This window comes from Ceratotherium simum, chromosome 19 (assembly GCF_057802395.1).
Source record: "Ceratotherium simum simum isolate JZ-2026a chromosome 19, ASM5780239v1, whole genome shotgun sequence".
Lineage (NCBI taxonomy): Eukaryota > Metazoa > Chordata > Mammalia > Perissodactyla > Rhinocerotidae > Ceratotherium > Ceratotherium simum.
The window spans coordinates 57,296,255-57,321,930 of NC_141918.1; the positions used below are offsets into that span (position 1 = coordinate 57,296,255).

General features: G+C 39.1%; 1 protein-coding gene across 8 annotated transcripts in view; it reads left to right on the plus strand.

Moving 5' to 3' along the window:
• ECT2L (epithelial cell transforming 2 like) overlaps nucleotides 1-25,676 on the plus strand; it is a 71,265-nt gene that overhangs the window by 19,073 nt on the left and 26,516 nt on the right. For 6 of the 8 annotated variants that reach the window (XM_004422366.3, XM_087444189.1, XM_087444187.1 and 3 more), the window contains exons 2-10: nucleotides 5,095-5,257; nucleotides 9,246-9,498; nucleotides 10,302-10,470; nucleotides 11,187-11,325; nucleotides 13,161-13,329; nucleotides 16,559-16,687; nucleotides 21,215-21,307; nucleotides 22,859-23,041; nucleotides 25,050-25,153. In XM_004422366.3, the coding sequence (XP_004422423.3) occupies nucleotides 5,123-5,257; nucleotides 9,246-9,498; nucleotides 10,302-10,470; nucleotides 11,187-11,325; nucleotides 13,161-13,329; nucleotides 16,559-16,687; nucleotides 21,215-21,307; nucleotides 22,859-23,041; nucleotides 25,050-25,153 (1,374 nt within the window). In that variant the 5' untranslated portion in view covers nucleotides 5,095-5,122. The remainder of the gene's footprint in view (nucleotides 1-5,094; nucleotides 5,258-9,245; nucleotides 9,499-10,301; nucleotides 10,471-11,186; nucleotides 11,326-13,160; nucleotides 13,330-16,558; nucleotides 16,688-21,214; nucleotides 21,308-22,858; nucleotides 23,042-25,049; nucleotides 25,154-25,676) is intronic. The other 2 variants (XM_087444191.1, XM_087444190.1) reach the window with 2 other exon arrangements.

A 25,676-nucleotide genomic window follows, 5' to 3' on the forward strand; every position in this document is an offset into this window, starting at 1 on the left:
TTCTTTCGATACTGAGAAGATCCTCAAGTGACACTTCTGTATGTGGATACTACAGTCTGCCAGTACATGCACAGCTCCATCCTTTGCCCTCCTGCTTACACGACAGACGCACATGCACACACACACTTTCCCCAGGCTGGCATGCCAACAGGTTCATTTTAAGCCACTCTGTTTTGTCTTGGGTTGTGACAAGGCTGCCTGGACAAGGATCAAGAAAGAGCAGTCACTTAAAGCCAGAGGAGTAGAAACACACAAAATAATAGGCAATCATTAAACCTTGGAATTGAAGCAAGTTGCCTCTTCTTTAAAAAAAAAATTATTTTGCAATAATTTTTTTTTCTGTTTTTACAATTTTTATGTATTTATTTATTTATTTATTTATTTCCCCCAAAGCCCCAGTAGATAGTTGTTTGTCATAGTTGCACATCCTTCTAGTTGATGTACGTGGGACGCGGCCTCAGCATGGCCGGAGAAGTGGTGTGTCAGTGCGTGCCGTGGATCCGAACCCTGGCCGCCAGCATCGGAGCGCGCGCACTTAACTGCTAAGCCACGGGGCCCGCCCTGCGATAATTTTTAACTTACAGAAAAGTTGCAAAACTAGTACAAGTGATTCCTTTATACTTTTTACCTGGATTCCTCAACTGTTAACACTTTACCATTTTTGTCTTATTCTTTTGAGTCGTTGGAGAGTAAGTTGTAAACGTGATTTCCCACTGACTTTAAGCATTTCAGTATGTGTTTCCTAAAAAACAAGGACTCTGCTGAAAAATCAGAGTATATCCTCCAATATCAGGAAGTCAGCATTGATACAGCACTGCCATCCGACCCGCAGACTCCACCAATATTTTGACTGTTCCAACAATGCCGTTGTAATCGTCCTTTCCTTCTCAGTGCAGAATCCAACACAGGTCACCTACTGTGTTTAGTTTTCATGTCTCTATATCCACGTTTGATGTGGAGCAATTCCTCAAGTGTTTCCTCGTCTTTTCTTACCTGACACTTTTGAACAGTACAACTCTGCTACTTTGTTGAATGACGTTTAGTTTGTGGTTGGCTGAGATTTCCTCAAGATTACATTCAGGTTATACGTTCTTGGCAGGAACACCACAGAAGTGATTCTGTTCTTCTCAGTGGATCGTCCTGGGGACACACCGTTGCTCGTGATGTTGGCTTTACCACTTGGTGAAGATGGTTAATTATTAAGTATTCTGTGCTTATTAATTAATAAGTAATTAAAAAGTCTTTAAATTAATTAAAAAGTATTTGGATCTATAAATATCCTGTTCCTCATCGAACTTTTGCCCACGAGTTTTATCATCATTGATGAATCTTATCTGAAGCAATTATTACTATGATAGCTGATTTTCTAATTTCTTAATTCCTTCCACGTGTATTAGTTGGTGTTGTGTTGCAAGGTAGAATTTTTCCTTATCCCCAGACTTGTAGATGAAGCTCCAGTTAAGCCAGCAGTTTGGTAAGTTTGTGGTCAAGATTGTCTCTGTGTCTAATGGGTGCTCAGCAGCCTGTTCATGAAGGTAACCAAGGTCTTTTTGTCCCTAACTGGAGGTGCTGTTTTCATTTCACATTGGAACTTTCTGAGGCTTGACCCACCCTATGAGGCTTGACCCTATGACCCTATGGGAATTTAGGTCAGAGAAGAACCACTGCAGGAAGAAATCTGTTCAGAGTCATGACTTTTCTTTCAGTGAGTAAGTCTGTGTCCAGTAGGACCCAGTAACAGGGCAGCAGTGGCCACTTAGTGAGAAAAAGTTCTGTAGTCTCACTGGCCCAAGGATAGTGAGTTCTGGTGGGTTCTTATTGCCAAAGTTTCCAATCAGCTGTGAGATTGGGCACAAATTCTAATTCTGCTGAGTTTGGAGGATATTAGAGGTTCCAGGAAGAGTTTGATTTACTGATACCTGGATTGCTTCCAGACTTTCTTGTTCTAGCGATTCTTATTCAAATACGGCCACCTATCTGGTGGCTTGGGACTGTAGCACATGTCTATTGATAATATCTAAAGACGACAATCACGTATTAGGTATCTTTTTTTTGTAGTTGGTGGCCGCAGGGCCAGCAGTGCGTCTTTCATGGGCCATGAAATGTCTCTTTGGTCTAAGGCCTGTATAGCCCCTCAGATGACCACTTTGGTGAAACCGTAGATTATTTGTTCAAGATCCATCTGTGCTTAGGTGGCGTGCAATGCAACGTAAGACGTTTTCTTGATGGATGTCACATTATAAAGTTATTGTTGAATTTGTTTAGGCGTGATGATAGTATTATATGTTTTTTTTTAATGTTCTTATTGTTTAGTGATACACACTGAAATATTTATGGATGAAATGATATTATGTCCTGGATTTGCTTTAAAATAATATGGGAGTGAGGGAAGAAGAAGAAGGAATAGCAGATACTGGATGGGCTGTGAGGTGATAATTATTGAAACTGATTAATGGGGTCATAATAGTACCACAAATATTAAGATGAAATAAAGACATTTTCAGGTAAAAGGAAACTGACAAAATTTGTTGTCAGAATACTTGCAGTAAAGAAATGCTAAAGGAAGTTCTTCAGGCTAAGGAAATTGATACCTATGGAAACTTGGATTTATAGGCAGAAATGAGGACAGGAAATGGTAAATATGTGGGAAAACATAAAATTAAAAAAAAAAGTATGGGGCCGGCCCAGTGGCATAGCAGTTAAGTTTATGCATTCTGCTGTGGTGGCCCGGGGTTCGCCGGTTCAGATCCTGGGCGAGGACCTACTCACCGCTCATCAAGCCATGCTGAGGCGGTGTCCCGCATAGAAGAGCTACAACTCTACAACTATGATATACAACTATGCACTGTGGTTTTGGGGAGAAAAAAGAAAAAGTGGAAGATTGGCAACAGATGTTAGTGCAGTGCCAATCTTCCTCAAAAAAAAGTTATTTTAAAAACATATGACTGTTTAAAGCAAGAGCAATGTATTATGGGCTTTATAACGTAAGTAGATGCAGTATACGTGACAACAGGAACACAAAGGATGGCGAGGACTATACTATTGCAATGTTCTTTAGAAGAGCTGAGCAATCTTCTCAACTTGACCTAATATTTGTAGAAAACTAAACCCACCAACTTCCAAATATATGTTCTTTTTATGGGCAAAATGACATTCACTATGATAGATCATTTCCTGGTCTGCAAAATAAGACAAGATACATTTGAAAATGTTGAAATCTTATTAAATATATCTTTAACAACAGTGCAATAAAATTTGAGATTAATAAAAATATCTGGATTATCCCCAAATATTTGGAAATTAACTCACTTATAAATAACCTGTGGTCAAAGAAGAAATCACAAGGGAAATTAGACAATATTTCAAACTGAATGGTGATGAAACACAATGTATTCAAGCATGAGGGATGCAGGTAAAGCACAGCCGAAAGGGAAATAGATCATTAAGTGCTTATATTAGAAAAGTAAAAAGGCTTCAAAATTAGTGATCTAAATTTACACCTTAAGAAACTAGAAAAAAAAATAGCAAATAACACCTAAAGTAAGCAGAAGGAAAGAAATGATAAAGAGTGAAAAATCAATAAAATAGAAAATGGACAAACAATAGGGAAAATTTATAGAAATAAAAGCTCTTTTTTTGAAAATAGTAATAAACTTGATAAACTCCTAGCAAGAGTAACCAAGGAAAAAAGAGAGAAAACACAAATTATCAATATCAGGGATGAAAAAGGGGATATTGCTATAGATCCTATTAACCTTAGAAAAATAATAAAGGAGGGACTGGCCCAGTGGCATAGTGGTTAAGTTCGTGCGCTTCGGTAGCCCAGGGTTCACAGGTTCAGATCCCAGGTACAGACATATGCACCGCTTGTCAAGCCATGCTTGATGGCGTCCCACATACAAAAATAGAGGACGATGGGCACAGATGTTAGCTAGGGCTAATCTCCCTCAGCAAAAAGAGGAGGATTGGCAACAGATGTTAGTTCAGAGCCAATCTTAATGAAAGAAAATTATCAACAATTTTATACTAATAACTTCAACAATTTAAGTGGTTATTTTGTACATTCCATGGTTGTTTTGTAGATTCTATGTACATGCTACATGAATTGAGACAGTTTTACTGCTTCCTCCCCCATATGTGTGCCTTGTATTTTTTTCCTTGTCTTGTTGAACTGGCTAGGACCTCCAGTACATGCTAACTTGAAGTCGTGAGAGTGGACATTCTTACTTTGTTCTTTTTTTTTTTTTTTTTAATTTTATTTATTTATTTATTTTTCCCTCAAAGCCCCAGTAGATAGTTGTACGTCATAGTTGCACATCCTTCTAGTTGCTGTATGTGGGACGCGGCCTCAGCGTGGCCGGAGAAGCGGTGCGTTGGTGCGCGCCCGGGATCCGAACCCGGGCCGCCAGCAGTGGAGCACGCGCACTTAACCGCTAAGCCACGGGGCCGGCCCTCTTACTTTGTTCTTGATGTTAGGGGAGGCCTTTAATATTTCACCACTGAGTGTGAGACAGCCATGGGTTTTTCCTCTAATTGCGTTGGGAAGTCATTGTACGGTTTTACTTGCACGAGTGACATTATCTAATTTGCCTTTGAAAGAAACCGATTGAGCTGCCGCGTGGAGAATGGGCTGTAGGGAGCCTGGGGAGGAAGCAGGGACAAAGTTGGGAGGCGGCTGCAGTTGTGCAGGAGAGAGGCGGAGGTGCCTCGGACCAGAGGGCCAGCAGGGGAGATGGAGAGAAGGGACTGGATTTGGGGATACGTTTTGGAGGTAGAGCTCCCAGGACTTGCTGATTTATTGAATTTGGGGTAAAGGAAAAGAAAAAAAAAACATTTATAGCTTAAAAAACTAGGTTTATTTCAGATTTTTTTTCTGTGGATTTTAGATACTTTTGTTATTCATCTTCCTCTTTAGAATGGATCATTGCAAGTGGATATAGTATTTTTAAAAATCTAGTCTTATGTCATTTAGGATTTAATTATTTTTTTTAGGTCGAACATTAGAGAAAGAACAATGACAAATATTTATATTGGATTTTTAGTCAATTTTAGATATTAGTGTTCTGAACTCAATTTCTGTATCTTTCTTTTTAGGTTTGTCCAAGACTGGTTTTCAGAAAGGATGCAAGTAGCCAAAGTGGACTTCTCCACAGTGTTACCACGCTTCTTGTCTCTGTATATCTTTTCCTTTCTGAGTCCGAAAGATTTGTGTGCAGCTGCACAAGTCAGCTGGCCCTGGAAGTTCTTAACGGAACAGGTTTGTTGCTTGTCGTGTCCTCGTAATAGGGCCCAGATACAGCTGTGGTCTGTAATGAAGTCAGCTGGGGCAGCTTCCTTCCCTGAAAATAGTAACTGAGGGCGTCTGAACCATAATTAACTTATCCTTAAGAGAAGAAATGGGCATAAGTTAAATACAGTAATTTATTTTGTAAGTAAGGGGATATATACTATTCTAATAATTCATATGATTTTAATAATCTTTAAATAATTATACTCAATTATTTAGAAAACATTTTATCTTGCCTGAAGAAGTCTATTTTTTTCATGAAAAATTATTTAAGCTTTGGTTTTTATATGATATTTTATCCATGATCACTCACCTCGAAAACTGCCTTACAACCACCGAGTCAACTGACCCTCTTGTCGAACCCTCTGTTGAAGAATGTAAATCCACATCTCCAGCATCCTCTGCCATTAATTCTGCCTCTGTCCTGTTTGTCTCCTCATTTCCTTTTTAAAGATTTAATAAAATGTAATGGTAGACATACTTTAAACACAAGTCAATAATTTGCTTCTTCAACTTGTGCACACTTTCCAGGGTGGGCTTGTGTTGAGACTCTGATCTCAGAGAACACCTCGCTGTCTGCGGAGGCCCTGTGGCAAGCCCTGGGTTATAGCATCTCAGATGCCACACTCAGTGTGTGCGTGTACTGTTTCCATCTTTTTACTTTCAACCTTTCTGTGTCCTTATATTTAAGGAATATGTCTTGCAAACAGAAGACAGTAGTGGTGCTGGTTTTTTAACCTTCAGCAGTCTTTGACTTTTAGCTAGGGTAATTTAGTCTGTTTACATTTATGTACATACTGATATATTTGGGCTTAAGTCCACCGTTTCACTGTTTGTTTTTTGTTTGTTCCATGTGTTTTATATTTTATTTCTCTCCTTGTCTTCTTTTGGAGAACTTACATATTTCTTAGATTTTTGATTATAAATTCTTCTGCAGCTCTTTCATGGCTGCATAGAGATGGGGCTATTTTTCCACTTCTGAGATGGTGCAAGGAGCTTGGAACCTTTAACTCCATCGGCACCTCGCTCAGTTTCTATGCTTTTGTTGTCAAATATTTTAATTTTATACACACACACACACATATAAACAATACCCAAACACATTTAAATATTTACATATGTATTAACCTCACCAGACTTTATTACTATTGTTTTATATAGTTGATGTTTATTTATGAGTAACCACATTTACTTTTCTGTTGCTGTTCCTACCTTCCTGCAGCTCTGAGTTTCCATTTCAGATCATTTTCCTTCTGAATTCTCTTTAATATTTCTCTTAGTGTCGCTTGCTGCTGACAAATTCCCTTAGTTTTTTCTGAAAATGTCTTTATTTCACCTTCGTATTTGAAAGATATTTTCACTGGGAATTTGAACTCTAGGTTGACAGTTAATTTTTTATAGAACTTGCACAATTTTCCATGTTCTCTGGCTTCCATAACTTTTTTTTTTTTGAGAAGTAGGAAGTTTTATTCTTGTTCCTTTAAAGGTAATATTTCTATTTTCTGTAGTTGCTTTTAGGATTTTTTCCCTCTGTTTTTTGGTTTTCCACAATTTTATTATGATATACTATAACCGTCTGATCTCTCAGGTTCTTAGCGTTAAGAGAGGAATTCAGACATGACACAATGGCAGCAGCAAGCAAGCAAAGGTTTATTAGAGGAAAGGTCAGATACATTCAAAGAGAGGAGCAGGCAGTGCCGGAGAACGCATCTGCCCCGAGTCTTGGGCTAGTTTTATTTTTATTTGGGCTGTTTAGAGGGAATTAGCATTATCTCGTTATCCGCCAATAATGGTCTTTCCTCCACCCACACTTCGGGAGGGGGAGTTCTTGACCTTCTAGGGGAACCTCCGGAACTGTCATGGCAGTCATCCCCATGGAAGGGGGGGGCTCATGCATATGGAATTTGTATGTAAATTAAAGAAAGGTCATGTCCTCTAGGGGTGTAGAGCAGAAGGCTTTGTGCTGTCTGAGCACTCATTATCTTTATCCTCGTGGTTGAAGGTCTCAGACTCTGGTGGCGGCACCAGGTGGGTCTTAGTTCCTCTTTATCTGTGTCTTATGGGATGCCTGCAAGACTCTTCTTTGATGTAGCGAGGTCTCCCGCTGTGATTCCTCTGCTCATGTCTGGATGCCAGTAAGATGCTCCATTGATGTAGCAAGGTCTCCAACTATGATCCCCCACTCATGTCTACCTAACTACCTATCTCAATACCTAGAGGTGTGTGTGTATGTGTATTTATCCTGTTTTGTGCTTTGCAGTGATTTTTGAATCTGAGATTTAATATCTTTTATCAATTTTGAAGAGTTCTCAGATGCTGTCTCTTTCTATGTTGCTTCTGCCCTACTCGCTCTCTTCCGGGATCCCAGCACTTACATGTTAGGCTGACTCACCATGTCCTGTAAGTTTCATATTCTCTTCTGTGTCTTTTCCATCCTAGGTCTTTAGGATTTCAGTCTGGATTTTCCTTCTGGCCTATCTTTCAGTTGACTAATTATCTCTTTAGCTAGATTCTAATTTGATCTTAAACTGGTCCATTGAGTTTTAAATTTCAGTTACTGTATTTTTCAGTTCTAGAATGTTGATTTGATTATTTTGACAAAATTCTTCACCTAGCCATTTAATTTCTTAGTTATATTAATTATAGACTTTTTTTTAAAGTTCATGCCTGATAATTACAGCGTCTGGATCTCCTGATAGTCTCTCTCTATTTACTAAAACACAAAAGAAGAAACAAACAATTCTTGTCTTTTTGCGTGCCTGGTGTTTTGGATTGAGTACCAGATATTCAGCACAAAAACTGATGCCGTAATCTGAGTCTCTGGATGATGTGACCTTCCTGCAGAGAGAATTTGCTGTTGCTTCTGGTGTTTGGTTAGGCTAGAAATAGATCACTTAAATCTAATCAGAGAATGAGATATTTCAAACCTCACTTCAGGCTTTGTGATAGTTTGTCTAATTCCTTATCTTTACCTGGAAAGAGTCTCAACTGAAAGCCTGGTGTGATGAATACGGCTTTCCGCTTACTGGGCCCTGAGTTTAAATGTGTTTCTTCTCTTCCCTTTGGGACTCCTAAAATTCTTTATTGCTTCTCTGTCTTTCAGCCATAACTTTCTGCTCTGCTTCTCAGCCTGAACTTTACTTTGGAACTGTCACCTGCCTTGAAGTGAAAAGTGATGCCAAATATCAGGCTCACCTCTCTGGATTTCCCTGCTCGCTGGGGTCTTGGTTGCACAGTCCTTGTTGTATTGTAGCTCTATAATGCCATCAAATAAATGTTTTATATTTTGTCTAGATATTTGATTAGATTAAACCACATGAAATTTGCTGTTTTCTTTTTTTTTTTTTTTTTTTTAAAGATTTTATTTATTCAGTTTTTTCCCCCCAAAGCCCCAGTAGATAGTTGTATGTCATAGGTTCACATCCTTCTAGTTGCTGTACGTGGGACTCGGCCTCACGTTGGACGGAGAAGTGGTGCCTCGGGGCGCCCCCGGGATCCGAACCCGGGCCGCCAGCATCAGAGCGCGCACACTTAACCACTAAGCCACGGAGCCGGCCCGAAATTTGCTGTTTTCATATATCAAAACTGGTTGCATATTGGCAATATCACGTGGTTCAAAGTTGTTCCCAGTGGGAGGGTTGGTCCAAAACAAACTACTACACCATTGCTAGAAGCAGAATTCTCAGAATCTAGGGTTAAAGTAACCAGATGCTGTGGGAGCACTGGATAAGTGTACAAAGATAACTAACATATATATATGTATGTTCTATGTATGTTCATCAAAGAGTATTTTTCCTGTGGGGTAAGGTATGCTTCTTATTTCTCAGAGTTAGGTTTAGATCAACAGCACTAGAAATGTCAATGTAGTAATAAAAGTCATCTGTGTACCTGAAAACGTTACTAGAAACTGTCCTTAGAAAATTTTTACAATGCATCTTTTTCATTTCTCTTTCTGAAGGATTGCTTATGGATGCCCAAATGCACTAAGTTTGGATGGTTTCTGCCCTACACTCCAGCAGGTAATGAGTACGGGGCTTGGAAGCACCACTACATTGCTTGTGTGTCCAACTTAGATTGGCTGACACCTAGAGAAGCTGCTGCCATTTATGGGACCCTGAATGAACCCAAAACAGAAGAGGAGGAGCTGCAGGAGAGACAAAGAGAAAGGCGCCTAAGGAAAGTAATTTGGGAGAAAATTGCACTACGTAAGAGTGAGTGGCATTTTAAAACTTTGTATCTTATCCAAGTATTATAGAAACATGGATTTACATACAGATTCCCACAGAGAAGATAGCGCTGTCTTTCTGCAATAGCGTGTGGGTGGCATTCTCTGAAGTATGTTGAGGAAAAACTCTTTTTTTCTTCACTATATATTTTGAGTTAATTAAGAAAAACAAAAGGATTTCAGATGAACTATATAAGGTCAATATCAGTGCCTCCATTGCTGTCCTAGTTCCCCTCAGTTTATAAGACCAAAGACGAGGAGAAGAGAAAAGTACCAACACAGGCAACAGCAAATAAATAGGCTCAGGACAGTTCAGAAGAATTGGTGAAAAGGAGGAGAAATGAAAATGGGGAGGGAGCAGGAAGAATGGCATTAAAAACAGTGGAAAGGGAGCAGGGACCACACGTTTTTGGCTAAGCCTTTGATCTGCACGGTGTGTGAAGGAATCACCGAGACCGGTTGAGTTCTCCTGCCTGCTTTTCCGCTGACTCACCTCTGTGAGGGCCTGGGAAGTCACCTGCAGCCAGGAAGGGCAGAAACGGCTGTGGAGCCCATCAGTTGGTTAACCAGTTTCCACAGGAAAGAGGTGCTCGTACTCTGAGTTTTGTTTCTCGATCTGAGACGACTGGGGACTTGTGGCCACAATGCTGAGAGGATAAGAAATCAAACAGAATCTGTAAAAATGGCTGTAATTACTGCCATTTGGAGTACTGCCCTGGTCCAGCTAGATTTTAGATGCTTTATCTCTGTCGTGTGGCTGGGAGCCAAGCCTACTTCTTTTGTTTTCAGAGGAGTTATTCAAATTGCGACCCCCGTGGGCGAGTGGAACGTGCTGCTCGGAACTGTTAAAATCCAAATGCCAGCCACGTCTCTCCCAGACTGCCAGGGGTCAAGTGGGATTGCAGGAGGCTGTGGAGAAACAGCTTGTTCTGTCATCCTTAGAAGCTTTGCCCAAGCGGTAAGTAAACCTCCGTCTCCTGAAGGCTCAAGACCATGCCACGATACCAAGAATTCATTCTAGAATAACTTAGCAAACATGCAGGGTCTTCTATAGTTATATGGCTCATACCCTATGAAATATCAATAGAAATAATTCCTTAGTCTGCAAGAACAGTGGTCTTTAACGTGCTTTCTGAAGAGGGAAATATATAACTCTCAAAATTTATGTTTCAAATATTCTTAACCCTGCAAAGAGGTTATATTGTGGAGGTAGTTCATTTTCTGTATAAAGATATTGAGCAAAAATAACATTTTTCCAGAAACGTGTTTTATGGAATAAGCGTAGCCAGATGGTAATGTAGGTTAGGGGCGGCTTTGGGGAGCATGGAGACATCACTCAGAAAGCTGTGAGGCCCAGACAATTTAGGAAATTAAAAATTTCTCAGCTACTCCCTTTTAAAATGTTGTTCTGAACCCCTAGGTATGTCACTACACTCATTTTAAGTGCCCAACAAAAGCTAAGTCAGTTCCAGGAGACCCTTCCGGTGTCCCACGAATGTGGAGGAGAGGCCAGAGGACAGCTTTGGCCCCCTGCTGGGGAGCCCCCCTTGCTGCTATCCCCGAAAACCACAGGAGGAGACAGGCCCTGAGGCCACGTGCCCTGGATAGTATAACTGGTGCTCACGTATCAAATCAAATTCAGAGAAAATTAAAACTTCACTTATTCCCCTTTAGAAGCAATGTTTCTGGAAGCCACTCCTACCCTTTACTATCAAAGAAAAATTGGCGAGGAGTTTATAAAAATGATGACAGCTCTTCATATGCCTCCCAGCTACACTTCATATTAATATCATCTCGGATCCCTGCGTATGAGGTACGAGTGTGTTAGGGGCCCGCTCTTCCTGAATCGGGTTTTTTTTTTTTTTAATTATTAAATATTTATTCAACAAATAGGTGAAAAATTACCTGATGAGTCTGATTAGTATGAACAAATAACTTTTGTAAAGGTTTTTCTTAAATTTACCCGATTTGGACCAACCACGTTCAGATTTTAATTGCTTTAAGGTTATCTAAATAACCTACGTTACAACATCACTGATTTTTCTTTTTCCACTTTTTTTTTAATTTTGAAATTTTGTTGTACATTATTGTTTATCAGTCACCCTATAAGTGCATCCCTCCACCCCTTGTGCCCACCCCCCCACCCCACTAGCTCCTGGTAACCACCAAACAGTTCTATCTGTGCGTGTGTTGGTTTATCTCTGAATTGGGTTTTTTCATCGACACTAGAGGATGTGTGGCCGTCTTCTGGCCACCGTGTATATGAAAATGATTCATCTAAAAGGAACATGGTCTGATCTAGGTGGAAATTTACAGACCCAAAACAGTTTTAAAAATCTTATTTAAAATTCTTATTGAATTGAATTTGTTGCACTTAATTGAAAAAAGAGCAAGGTGATTAAGAAGTATTTTACAACTTCTTTGGAATGGCCAAGGAATTTAATAATATCATGTAACCACCATCTCTCAAAAGAAGAAGGTCGGAAATCCTATTTTGTGATCTGTTTAATGAGGGCACCATTAAATTAAAATATGTTCTTTGTATAATAAATTTTATGTTTTAATTATAATATAAATGATAAGAAAGATAAAGGAAGCACAAAGAGGACATAGGAAGCATGTATTTTATAGGTGTGTGTATATATGTGTACATATATATGCATTCATACACACACAGGGTTGACAGTCAGTAGGTTAAATTCATTGGCCTACTTAGAAAGTTTTCAAAAAAATTCCTATTTGTAACAAAATGATTGCTTTCAAGATACGAAATCACTTCTCTTTCTGGGCGTCTAGGAATTGACTCTAATAATTTACAATCGGCTAGCTTAGGGGATCCACATGAAAGCAAGATCAGGGTTTTGATTTCCTTGTGGGCCACAGGTAGTTCTCCTGGTGTGTAGATACATCCTGCTGGGCACAGAGGATACTTGTGACAGCATGCGGGTGAATAAACTGGTGTAAAATAAGTCCGTTCTCTCATTCGTCTTCTTTACATGAGGTTATGCCATAGTCACTTATCTGATTACGAATGTGGTGGGCGTTTAGTTGAACTGTGACCTCCAGACAGTGGCATGAGGTTTTGGGAAAAATCAGTGACATCAATGAGTTTCCAACCTATCTGCTGCTAATGAATTAACTTTATTACAATGAAAAGTTGATTTGGTTGTTGAATTGAAAGAACAGTGGTTTTAATATTTATTTAAATGGGAAATATTTATCAATCAGTATCGATAATTCAAAAATTCATAATTAAGAGGAAAACTTTAAATCTATTTAAGAAGTCCATTGCAAAATCGTATGATCTCCATTTTATTATTTTTTAAAAGTTGTATATATGTCTCTGTGCGTGAATGTGTATAAAGATGAAGAGACTGGAAGAAAATAACCTAACGTGTTAATAGTATTCATTTCTGAGTGACTGAGTTACAAGTGTACTTAATTTTCTCCTCTTATAATTAGAAAAGAAATAAAATAATTTAAAAAGAAACCAATGAAGGGGAAAGCTTATCTTCTTCCTTCTATAATTTCTGAACAAACAATGGTCTTTAAAAATCACAGAGGGTCACGTCTCTGTTGTGTTAATTTTGTTAATAAATATTCTCAAACGATGGCTTCAGCTTCTGCAGCTTTGATTTCGTTTTCTAGGTGGTGGTGGACAGTGTGCGGGCGGGGATCATCTCCGTGGTATATGAGCACAGCGGCCTGACCTTGGAGAGCCTGCTTTATCTCATAGAGAAAGCTCTGGATGGGCGGAAGGCACAGAGTCTGGGAGTATTCAGCGATGGAGACAGCAGAGAAATCAATTTACTCCAAGGTAAGACTGGGGATTGGAAAAAACAACCAAGTTTGCATTGATGTAGTGTTTGTCCACATGTATGACATTCAGAGTACTATTTAAGCTCCAATTTGCTAAGAAGGTTGATATCCTAGCTCAAAGCAGTCAGGCAGGAGGAGTTCCCTCTTATTCAAGGGAAGGTCAGCCTTTTTGTTCTAGTTAAGCTTCAACTGATTGGGTGAGGCCCACCCATATTGGGAGGGCAATCTGCTTTACTGACTCTACCTATTCAAATGTTAATCTCATTGCAAAACATCCTCTCAGACACACCCTGAATCGTATTTGACCTAGTATCTGGGTGCCCATGGGCCAGTCAAGTTGACACATAAAATTAACCATCATGCCATTAAACAACAACTTCCTCTTTTCCCCTCCCCCCAGCCCCTAGGAACTGCCATTCTGTTTTCTGTTCCTATGAATTTGACTACTTTATAATTTTATTTATTTATTTTTTTCCCCCAAAGCCCCAGTAGATAGTTGTATGTCATAGCTGCACATTCTTCTAGTTGCTGTATGTGGGATGCGGCCTCAGCATGGCCGGAGAAGCAGTCCGTCGGTGCGTGCCCGGGATCCGAACCCGGGCCGCCAGCAGCGGAGCGCGCGCACTTAACCACTAAGCCACGGGGCCGGCCGTGAATTTGACTACTTTAGATACCTCATATAAGTGGAATCATACAGCATTTGACTTTTTGTGACTGGCTTACTTCGCTTATAATGCCCTTAAAGTTCATCAATGCTGTAGTATATGACAGGATTTCCTTCCTTTTTAAAGACTGAATAATATTCCATTGTATGTATAGACCACATTTTGTTTATCCATTCGTTCTTTAATGGGCATTTAGGTTGCTTCCACTTCTTGGCTATTGTGAACAGTGCTGTTATGAACATGAGTGTGCAAATATCTCTCTGAGATCCTGCTTTCAATTCCTTTTGCTATGTACCTGGAAGTGGAATTGCTGGGTCGTATGGTAGTTCTGTTTTTAATTTTTTGAGGAACCTCCATATTATTTTCCATAGCAGCTATACCATTTTACAATCCCACCAACATAGCACAAGGGTTCCAATTTCTCCAGGTCCTCGCCAGCACTTGTGATTTTCTGTTTTTGTTTGGTTTGTTTTGACAGTGGCCATCCTAATGGGTGTGAGGTGATATCCATTATGGCTTTGATTTGCATTTCTCTGATGAGTAGTGATGTTGAGCATCTTTTCCTGTGCTTATTGGCAATTTGTAAATCTTCTTTAGAGAAATGTTATGAAGTTCTTTGCCCATTTTTTAATTGGGTATTTGGTTTTTTGTTATTGAGTTGTAGATATTCTTTATCTAGTCTAGATATTAATCTCTTATAAGATATATTATTTTCAAATATTTTCTCCCATTTTATAGGCTGCCCTTCAGTCTTTTGATTATGTCCTTAGATGCACAAAAGTTTTTAAGGTTGATGAAAGTGAAGCTGTTTTAACAGCAGCACATACCAAGATCTATACATTGGTGTGCGCTAACAACATTCATCATACTTCCAAATCACTTATACCTCAAAGGAAAGGTTTGGCTGACATCATTAACTTGTTATGGCCCATGTTTTAAAAATGTCAATGATGGGGCCAGCCCTGTGGCATAGTGGTTAAGTTCGTGCACTCCACTTCAGTGGCCTGGGGTTCTCTGGTTCGGATCCAGGCGTGGACCTGTGCACTGCTCATCAAGCCATACTGTGGCAGTGTCCCACATACAAAATAGAGAAAGCTTGCCACAGATGTTAGCTCAGGGACAATCTTCCTCACCAGAAAAAATAAAATAAAGATAAAATGTCAATGGTTACTCTTTCTTGGGGGAAGGAGATGATGAAGGTTTCAGAAGTAAACTTTCAGTTGCTGTTCTTCTTCATACTATAACTTGCATCCTTCCTTGCTTTTACCTAAAATAGAAGGTTTTAAGTTTTACTAACATGAAATCTTCTATCTTTGTGGGGTGAGGGAAGAGAGGGAATAAGATGGTTAAGGATCCAGCTGGCAAGGGACCCACGAAATGGCAGAGTGAGTACCTGAATCACCCATCAGACTGCTCCTCTGTGGCTGGAACTCAGCATTCTTGGAATAGTTTTAGTGAATTTTATTATTAGTAAAAATGAACTGTTTTCGGTTTAGTTTTACCTTACTTTTGGCCTTTCTTGTTTAGTTTATCTGTGCCTGGAGCAAGTTGTGTTCCACATTCTATTTTATATATCCCCAAAAAGTAAAGCACAGCTACTATTTGGGATTTAAATTTATGATGAGTTGCATGGTAGCCCTTCTCTAAATGGTGGAGAGGTACCAACTGCAAGTTTATCCGTCACGGTGGGTTCATCTCACATGGAGCAGACGAGCCCGTTAGGGTTTCCTGATCTCAGACTTTTGTTCTCCAGATAGAAACGTTTCCAAACTCTGCCTTTTCCTTGTTTTCTTTTTGTAAATCAATGGTAACAATAACAAAATACCTCAGAAAACTAGTTTCCTTTTGTATAATTGTGGTGTTTTTCAAAAAGCTTTTGCCTTAAAACCAACAACAAAATGGAACCCTTACTCCAGTCACCTGAAGAGGTCCTTCCATTCTGTATCTAGACCTCTCAATGTGAAGGAGTGAACTGTCGGGATTCTTGTGCCTGACTTAGTTTTCATTTTATTCCTGGGGCTTAGGAATGCAGAGTCTCCAGGACTTCTTTAGAAATGGGTCCAGACAGGCAGATTAGCTGAATTGTCGCACGGAATTCCCAGGAAGTGAGAGTGACAGTGATGTTCACCATTTCTGGGAGCCTTACTTCTGCTCTGATGACTTATTTTTTAATCAAAAAAAAAAAAAAACAGTTGTGGGAAACATTTTTATTTTGAAATGTGGTTGCCAAGTCCCAGGACTTGACTGGCGACCCACCCTAAACCTGCCTCGAGCCTGGTGACTGGCACCGCTGCACAGTGGAGGCAGAGACACGTCCTCACCCCGAGTGCATGGTGTCCAGTAAACCCAGAACACGAGGGAGGCCGTGCCATGTCCGACAGAGTCTCCGGGTACCTTCTGTGGCCCTCACGTGGTGCAGCGCTGAGGCGAAGGTGCCCTGCAGATCTTGGTCTTAGGAGCAGATGTTGGCATGTGGATTGTGGTTGCACTTTCACAAACTGCTGAGAGTTTCTGTTCATGAGACTATTACAAACTAAGATGACATCTTGATTTTTTCCTCAGGCTACAAAATTGGTATTAAAAATTTATTGAGGCCTGAGGTGAGAGACTTCTGGGAGAAATTAGGAAGCTATGTGGCCCCTGAAGAAGAAGGGGGTCATGTGGACCTCTTCGTACCACTCGGAGCATCAGGTCAGTTTTGAAAGGTCATGCCTACTTTATGATGATATGTTGTGAATTTGTGAAATGCCCTCATTTTAAAGGATTCAGTCATATTTACTCTCTATTTCTTTTTTCTCTGTATACCTCGTATACTCAGGTATTTAGGGGGAAAAGGGTTGGGGTTAGTGGTCAGAGTAACCTTTCCCTCCAGAAATAAAGTCACTAGTGGCAAGAGCCAGCCAGGAACATTGTTTCTATTTCTTTCTGGAAAACACTGTAAAATTAGCTTGCACAATACAGAGGAAAGTGCCTGACCAGCACAGAAACCACTGAATCTTCTCAGTCAATCTGAGAAGACTCTTCCTGCTGTGTGCCAGACCCAGAATGAGCAAGCATGAACTCAGTGACCCGGGACCTTGGGTTTGAATCTTCCTGGTACCACTTCAGCTGGGTGGCCTCAGGAAAGTGTGTGGACCTCCCTTTCCTCATATGAAAGTTAGGATAACAGTACCTTACCTTAGAACACTTGTGAATATCAAAATAGCATAAATACTTAAATAATAAAAATAAATAATAATATAAATACTTAAGGAATATTAGAATATTAAAGACGGTGAAGTAAGATGAGTGTGCTTGCTGATATAATTTTAAGTGCCTGCCTGTCTAATATCAGCCACTGTAATTCAAAGTTGATTTCAGTACCTGAAGGGAAACTTCAGAAACATTAAGTCAAATTCACTTTTTAGATATCTGTTAAATAAAAACTCTGCATTCATGGGCTATGTTTTTTTCACCAAGCAGAGCAGGGGTGAGGGAATGTGAAATTAAATTTTCTCAAATTGTTTCTTATTACCTGTTCCTTAGGGAACTGTGAGTTTTAAAGTTCTTCTTAATCCTCAAATTTCTCTGGACAATTCAATACATGCAAAGCATGCCCCTGGTGGGCTTCAACCAGGGGAAAGGAAAAAACAGAAGGATGGGATGGGGTTTAAAAGAAAAGGAAATACAAATTAGTGTAAAAAATATTTTTACACAGTTATTACAATTATATAATCTCAATTACTTAGAAAATACATGTAGAAAAATGTAGGAGGAAATATAGCGAAATATTAAGAGCATCTATCTCTAGATGTGTTTTTCAAATTTTCTACTTTTGAAATTAGTTTTAAAAGAGCAGGTTACAGAGAATATGGATGGTGTGATCCCAGTGTTTAAAACCTGCATCTGTGTGGGGAGGGTGCTGGTGGTGATAACAGTAGTTGGATAGGATGATAAGTACGTTTTCTTCCCTTCTGTTATTTTCCCTTTCTTTTATCTCTTTTATTTGCCTCTGTTTTCTGTAATGAACTAGTATTACTTTTATAATGAGAGCAAAGCAAATTTCTTAACTGGATTAGAAGAAAAAAAAGGATATAGGAAGTAAAGTATTAAAAGGATATAGGAAGTAAAATCCTGCAAGGCAGAGAGAATAAGGGCAAAAGGGACAGAACAATGGGTTTAGTGACATAAAAACTGTCTCAAGTGAAACTTAATGGCACTCAAACAATAGATTTCCCGCCATCACTCTGGGCCCTAAATCCATCCCTGAAATTCTCGTCCAGTGCAGTTTCCCCCTGGGTGAGCCATCAAGATACTCGTCCAGCCGGCAGACCCTGACTGCTCAGTCCAGACCACCTCAGCGTCACTCCTGAGCCTGCCCCCAGTAGCTGCATCACCTCTGGCCTCTTGATCTCAGGCACTTTGCTGTCTGAGTACCACTTCCAAATCCTGTACATACTCAAGTATTCCCACATCAGCAATTCTTCCCTGAAGACCTCCAGTCCACACACTCCTACTTTTTCACTATCATCATGCCTTTATCCTTGGTTTCTTCCTTGTTAAACTTGGATTTAATGGTCCATCATTATCATTACTCTTTTGCAAAGAATCTGAACTTCTTTGTCTTTCTCCTGGCTAAATCCCAACTCACCTTGGCTAAACCCCAGTGCTGGTTAAAACACAACCATCTGCACATGCGTGCACGAAAGCAGATGAAGACTGTTGGAAAAAGTAATACAATTGTTCTTATTGACCTAACTTTATTTTAATGGCATAAATATCAAATGGGGTTCTTCTCTTGGTTTCCCTAATACCACACATTCCTTGTTTTTCTCCTACCTCAGTGGCCTCTTCTTCTCAGTCTCCTTTGCTAGCTCCTTCTCTTTGGCGAGACCCTAAAATGTACCTGTGGTGTGATCCTGGGCTCTCTCCTTTTCCATGACTTCGCTCTTCCTATAGGCAGTCTCATCTATTCCCATGACTCTAAATTCAGTCTATCTTCTGAAGACTCCCAAATTCATATCTTCAGCTCTGAAATCTCTGAGCTGCAGACTCGTATCTAGCTCCTCTTTGACATCTTCTTATGGATGTTGAGTTTGCATGTCTAATAGGCATCTCAAAGTTAACACATCTAAAACAAACTCTTGACTGCCTCCCCAGCACCAAACCTACCCCTTCTCCAGGATTCCTCGGTTAAGATATCGTCATTCACCCAGTTACTGCGTTAGCCAAAAACCGAATACCCATCTTTTTTTCGGCATTATTTAAAAAATTTTAAACAGCTTTATTAAGATGTAATTGACGTAAAATAAACTGTACATATTAAAAGTGTGCAATTTCATAAATTTTGACATATGTGTATTCATACCCTCTGAAACCATAAAACTATCAAGATAATGAACATATTCATCACCCTCAAAAGTCTCCTCATGCCACTTTGTAATTTCTCAATCCTGCTTCTCCACACCCCCAGCCTGAGGCGACTACTGCTCTGCTGTCTTTCACAGTTTATTAGTTTGTGTTTTATAGAAGTTTCTATAAATGGAACCATACAGTATGCATTCCTTTTTGTCAGGCTTCTTTCACTCAGAATAATTATTTTAGATTCATCCATTTGCTGCTTGTGTCAATGGCTCATTTATTGCTGGGAATTATTGCATTGTACAGATATACCACAGTTTGTTTATTCATTCACTTGTTGATAGATAGTTGAAATCTTTCCAGTTTCTGGTTTTTACAAATCAAGCTGCCGTGAACATATTTCTCTTGGGTAAATACCTAGGAGTGGAATGGCTGGGTCATATAGTAAGTGTACGTTTAACTTGTTAAAAACCAACCAAACTGTTTTCCAAAGTGGTTGTACCATTTTACTTTTCCACTGGGAGTATACGAGAAGTGCAGTTGCCCAACACTCCAACACTTGACATGGTCTAGTCGTCTTAATTTTAGCCATTTGAATGGGTGTGTGGTGCTATCTCATTGGGGTTTTAATTTGCATTTTCCTAATGACCAATGATGCTGAGCATCTTTTCATGTGCTTATTTGCCATTCATTTGTCTTCCTTGATGATGTGTCTGTTCAAATCTTTTGCTCATTTAAAAAATTAAATTGTTTTCTTATTGAGAGATCTTGGAAAAGTGGATTGTGGAAAAGTGATTTGCAAATATTTTCTCCTAGTCTATGACATCTTTTCCTTCTCTGAACAGTTCCTTTTGAAGACAAATTCTTAATTTTGATAAAGTCAAATGTGTCAATTTTTTCTTTTATAAATCATGCTTTTGGTGTCATATCTAAATTTTTGGTGTCATTAATCTAAATCTAAAATTCTTTACGTAACCAAAGGTAACAAAAATTTTTCCTATGTTTTCTTCTAAATTATTTGTAGTCTTAAGTTTCTCATTTAGGTTTGTGATCCATTTGATTTTTTTTTTTTTAATAGAATGAGAGATATGGGTTAAGGTTCTTTTTTTTTCTTTTAATATATAGATATCTAATTGTTCCAGCACCATTCCTCATAAAGACTATCCTTTTCCTGATGGATTTCATTTGCATCTTTGTTGAAATCAATTGACTATATATCTGTGGGTACACTTTTGGACTCTCTACTTGATTTCATTGATCTATTTGTCAATGAAAACATCAGACACCAATGAGAGACCTCCCAACATTTCAGCTGCTGCCATCTAGTTCCAAGCAACTGAAGCAGTTTGGAGTAATTATTTATTCTTGGACCCCAAAGAATTAAAATATATTTTCCAATATATTAGTTTCATTCTAAGTAATTCAATCTACAGGCTGAATTCAAAGATTCAGTCTCTATGCAGGATCACTGAAGAAGGGGTGAAATTAATGCCAAATTTTGACCATTGTGTTCTAACCTGTGTTTAACACTTTGAAATCTATCCTCTTACAAGGAGACTTCCCCTTAGAGTCAGACTATTTTAGAAAATATATGTAGACTTTTCTCTGTTTAGCCCAAGGATTCCACATTTGAAGATAAGCACCAGGTCAGACTTCACGCTCTCGTCCTCCACCCTGTTGTTCAGTCCTCATCAATCAGTGTTTGACTTCTTAGGGTGGGCTGTGAAGTCTGACAGGCTGTTCCGTGAGGTATTTGAGTTGAAGATGAGAACTGGTCGTGGCCTTTCTTGACCAGTTTCTGAGTGCTCCTGAGTAGCACCTCACTGTTCCATGGCAAATCCTGTGAGTCAACTAACGAGAGTGTTCTTGACTGTGCAGAGGCAGGGACGGAGTTTCTCTCACAGCTGTCTCGACTCAGCGGCACGTTGTTTACCGCCCCCACTGGGATTGCAACTGGCTCCTACCAACACAGTAAGTGTGTATGGGGGCTGACCATGCTCAATAATGTCCACCAACTCCTGGATCACCAAAAGACAAAGCACAGCTAGTAATATTGATTCTGGCTGATGTCATTTACTGTCTTCCATTTCTTCTCTGAAGGAATGCCATCACTTCCCAACTATGTCATTTCTTGTCACTCAGTTATTTGCTTAGGATGGGATTATTCATTGTACATATTTGCTTCAAACCATCATTTGCAAAAACTTTGTTGAAAACTTCGTCTTTAACAGTTAAACAAAGATTTATAGTTGCTAATCTAGAGAAATAATAAGTGCAAAGAATAATTTTTCTTAGTAAAATATGACCAATATGGTTTCATTTGAAAAAATGAATTGTAGTTTTAAGGAGATGGTGCGGAGGCTTACTCAAGTTCCATTTCAGTAGCATTATCTGAGAGGAGAAACAAAGATAAAATACACCTGGAAGCAAAGTTTCATTTAGATACTAAGGCTGCAAATATTGGATCAAAATGTAACATTGGCTGACCAGCAAGAGAACCCAATTGCTTTGCTACAATAACTGATGGTTTCCTCACCTCCTGTCAAACAGGGCTTGGAGTGATGTAGTCTCTAATACCAAACACCAAGGGTCTTTCAAGACTGGAAAAGTCAGCATGCTTGGGAAACTTGTAAGGGAAGAGATTCCATGTTGATACCACAAAAATCACATTGACCTAAGAGTTTTGTTGCAGAAGTCACTTGTTAATTTTAGTTTATACAGCAACAGCACCAAATGATAGCATCTGTGGCTATGGAGAGAAGAATTGGCCAGCAGAGCATAGCAGGGCACAGACGCTGTCTTTTACGGAACAAGTTTCCTTCTTTTTCTCCTACTCTGTCTCCTCGTCCTCCCCTTCATTTTCCTTTTCGCTCTCTTCTTTTTACTTTCTAGAAGAACATGTTATAAAGATTTTCACATTGATCAATAAAAATGGGGGGAGGGGAATCAAATAAGTCTGTCCATTCAGGACAGAAAATCAAATTTAACATGGCACTGTATCATTCAGTAATTGATTTTCAAGGAGAGAAACTTTCTTAAGCACCCACACAGTCATGTAGAGATATTTGTAGAGAGAGAGCAGCTTGACATGATGTAAGAAAGATACAGGGTTGGCTACGAGGGGAATGACTTTGGATGGCATGATGGGGAGACCAGGCAGAGTAGGGTTTACTTGTATTTTCATTTTGGGGATGTAAACATAAAACAGTATATTCTTACTTAGATGCCTACTCTGCTTCCCGATGCACAAATTCAGCAGCTATTTAATTTTTGATTTCAAATATAATATGTCAACCTTTTCTATCAAAGAGTAGATAGACATTTGAAATTATTCATTGCATCCTTTTTGAGTTTCTAATCTTACCTTTGAAAGCAGACTATGAATGTTTAGCTTAGTCTTCTAATAAGAAAAGATAATAAGCCTAATACAAATGCAACTAAGTTTTTTTGTACTATAAACAAGAAGTAGAATTCTTTCATCTGTGCTAAAATCTGCAATAATAAAAGGAGAAAACAATTCAGTTCTCAGTGATTGGCTGGGACGACAGTGGGAAAGAGCTCCCCCTTCCATCTACTTCAGTGAATCAAAGCTGCAGATGTGGTCCAGCCTCACGGACTTCCTGGAAGACACTTTGAAATCAGTAAGGAAACAGTTAAGTCCTCTTTTCAAGGAGTTGCAGAAGAACATCAGTGGCAGGATGATAGGTGAGAACTCTTGCTACTTTTGTTGCAGGTTAATTATGAAGTTTGTCACATATCCAGAGTGAATACACATGTAGGAATGGTGCAAGTAAAAGTTGACTCTTAAACATCTTCAGTAAAACTTAAAACTTTTTTTTCATATCTCCTTTCAAATATAATGAATATCCGCTAAGAACAAATATATTCATCCTCAAAATGCTGAAGCTAGTTCCTGGTTTCATATTTTACCATCTCATTACCTCTATGTCAGTCAATTATTTACCTAGAAAACTTGCCACTTGTTAAGCCAGAGAGCTCTGTCCTTTTCCCATTACAATTTGCTATGAAAGTTAAGCACCAACATCCCAGTTAAGCATCTCTTAGACCACAGCACCCATTACTTAAATTGTTTTATACTTAAGTTCTATTTATTTGCTATCTAAAATATATAATTTGGTGATGGGCTCCATGGCCCTCTACTGAGCCTATGGACATCACTAAATTTATTTTCTCATTTATATTCCATACTTTATCACAATAAAGTCTTTTGGAAACAATTTCCTCTCTCAAGTTTGGATCTTCATCTACATCAGTCAATTCTTTAAAATGAAGTCTTTTTTTAACATTTAGTTAAATGGGTTTTCCTCCTATCTTTACCTATTCAATTTTTTCCCTAACTCTCCCCATTTGAATGAAACACTGTATCAAGTCATTATACAGCTGTGCCTTATCCTTTCTTCCCTTCCCCTGCCCTCCTCCTATTTAACATTTCTTTTTTTTTTTTTGTGAGGAAGATCAGCCCTGAGCTGACATCCATGCTAATCCTCCTCTTTTTGCTGAGGAAGACCGGCTCTGAGCTAACATCTATTGCCAATCCTCCTCCTTTTTTTTTTCCCCCAAAGCCCCAGCAGATAGTTGTATGTCATAGTTGCACATCCTTCTAGTTGCTGTATGTGGGACGCGGCCTCAGCATGGCCAGAGAAGCAGTGCGTCGGTGCGCACCTGGGATCCGAACCCGGGCCGCCAGTAGCGGAGCGTGCGCCCTTAACCGCTAAGCCACGGGGCCGGCCCTATTTAACATTTCTAACATAGTTAACTGTCTACACAGGAGCTGTAGCACACAAGTATGCATGCAGATATTTCATCTGTCAGCATACGTCCTTACATTCTTTACATAAATGCCTCCAAAACCAGGATTTGTTATCTTGGTTTTAACTCTACCATATTTAGAAGATGTTCAGCCAATATTTAAAAATATACTGGCCGGTGGTGTAGTGGTTAAGTTCACGTGCTCCGCTTTGGTAGCCCGTAGGTTCAGATCCTGGGCGCAGACTTACACTGCTCATCAAGCCATGCTGTGGTGGTGTCCCACATACAAAATAGAGGAAGATTGGCAGCAGGTGTTAGCTCAGGGCCAATCTTCCTCACACACACAGAAAAATAGTTATGAGGTTATAAGGGAGAACTTAGCTTCTCCGTTTTTTCACAGACATTAAGGACTAAAGAGAAAAATGGAAAGATTAACTTTTTAAAGATAGATAGAAGTATTTTTTTGATGATATATGTAAGCAATGAGAAGAAAATTGTTTTCAAATAAAAGCAAGTTCAAAACATCAAAAATGTAAAAGATGTCTGTGTGTGTATGTTCGTATGTTATTTCCTGTGGACTTAAAATATTTGTGCATTTGAGCACAAAGATAAAGGGGAGTGAGTGTGGAGGAATTTTTGGTAGAATTGAGAATATAAACTTTAAATTTATAATGTTCATTTTTGAGTGTTCTCTCTTGTTGTCCAGTTTATAGATTTCATTCAACATCAGCTTTGCCAGGGTGGGTGCTTTTTATATGCTGCACATTTAGTTGCTTTTGCTCATTTTATATTTTATTGTGGTAGATAATCCTCATGGCATAATAGGATTTTTATTCTTATTCTTGCATTTTATCCACTAACAAGCAACTGTGAGGACTGAGTTTTCTCCTTGATCAGGTCTCTTACATAAATTAATTACTAGCACATGGCCTTATATTTACAGGGCAATTTATATTTGACACCATGAGTATGGACAACATTCTGAATAACCAAGGAATTGCACAAACTTTGGCAGACGGATTGACAGAACTTTCAAAAGAAAACTCTGTAAGTGTTTCTATGAATAAAACAAACTACAAAAGCCCCAACACTTAAATAAATTTTTAGTTCCTATTTATTGTTTTTTACCAGTTTATCCCTTTGGGGGCACAATTCCTCAGAGAAATTGCATCAGTTTATAAAAATAGCCACTCAGATTCTGGGCCTAAGATGTATTGGGTACACAAAACAGATGGATAGGACAATCCTCTGGGGGATTTAGAGTTGAAGACATTTTGCAATTTTCTGTCTTGTGAGTAATTTCACTCAGAAGTGACTTGTTGCAAAAACACCTTAGTGGCTTTATATTTCACATAAACATTATTCAACAGTTAAAACAATTAATCGTATGACAGAAGAGCTGAGAAAGTGTGAAACCAGACACAAAAAGATGAAGGGCAAAGAAGGCTGAATGAAAGAGGAAGGAAAGAACACAAAAGAACGAAAATAAGCAAATCAGTGCTTTGGTTGGGGACAAGCATGGGGGCCCCTGAAGAAGCATTTTAATCAGAAACGGATCGTGGATCCTCTC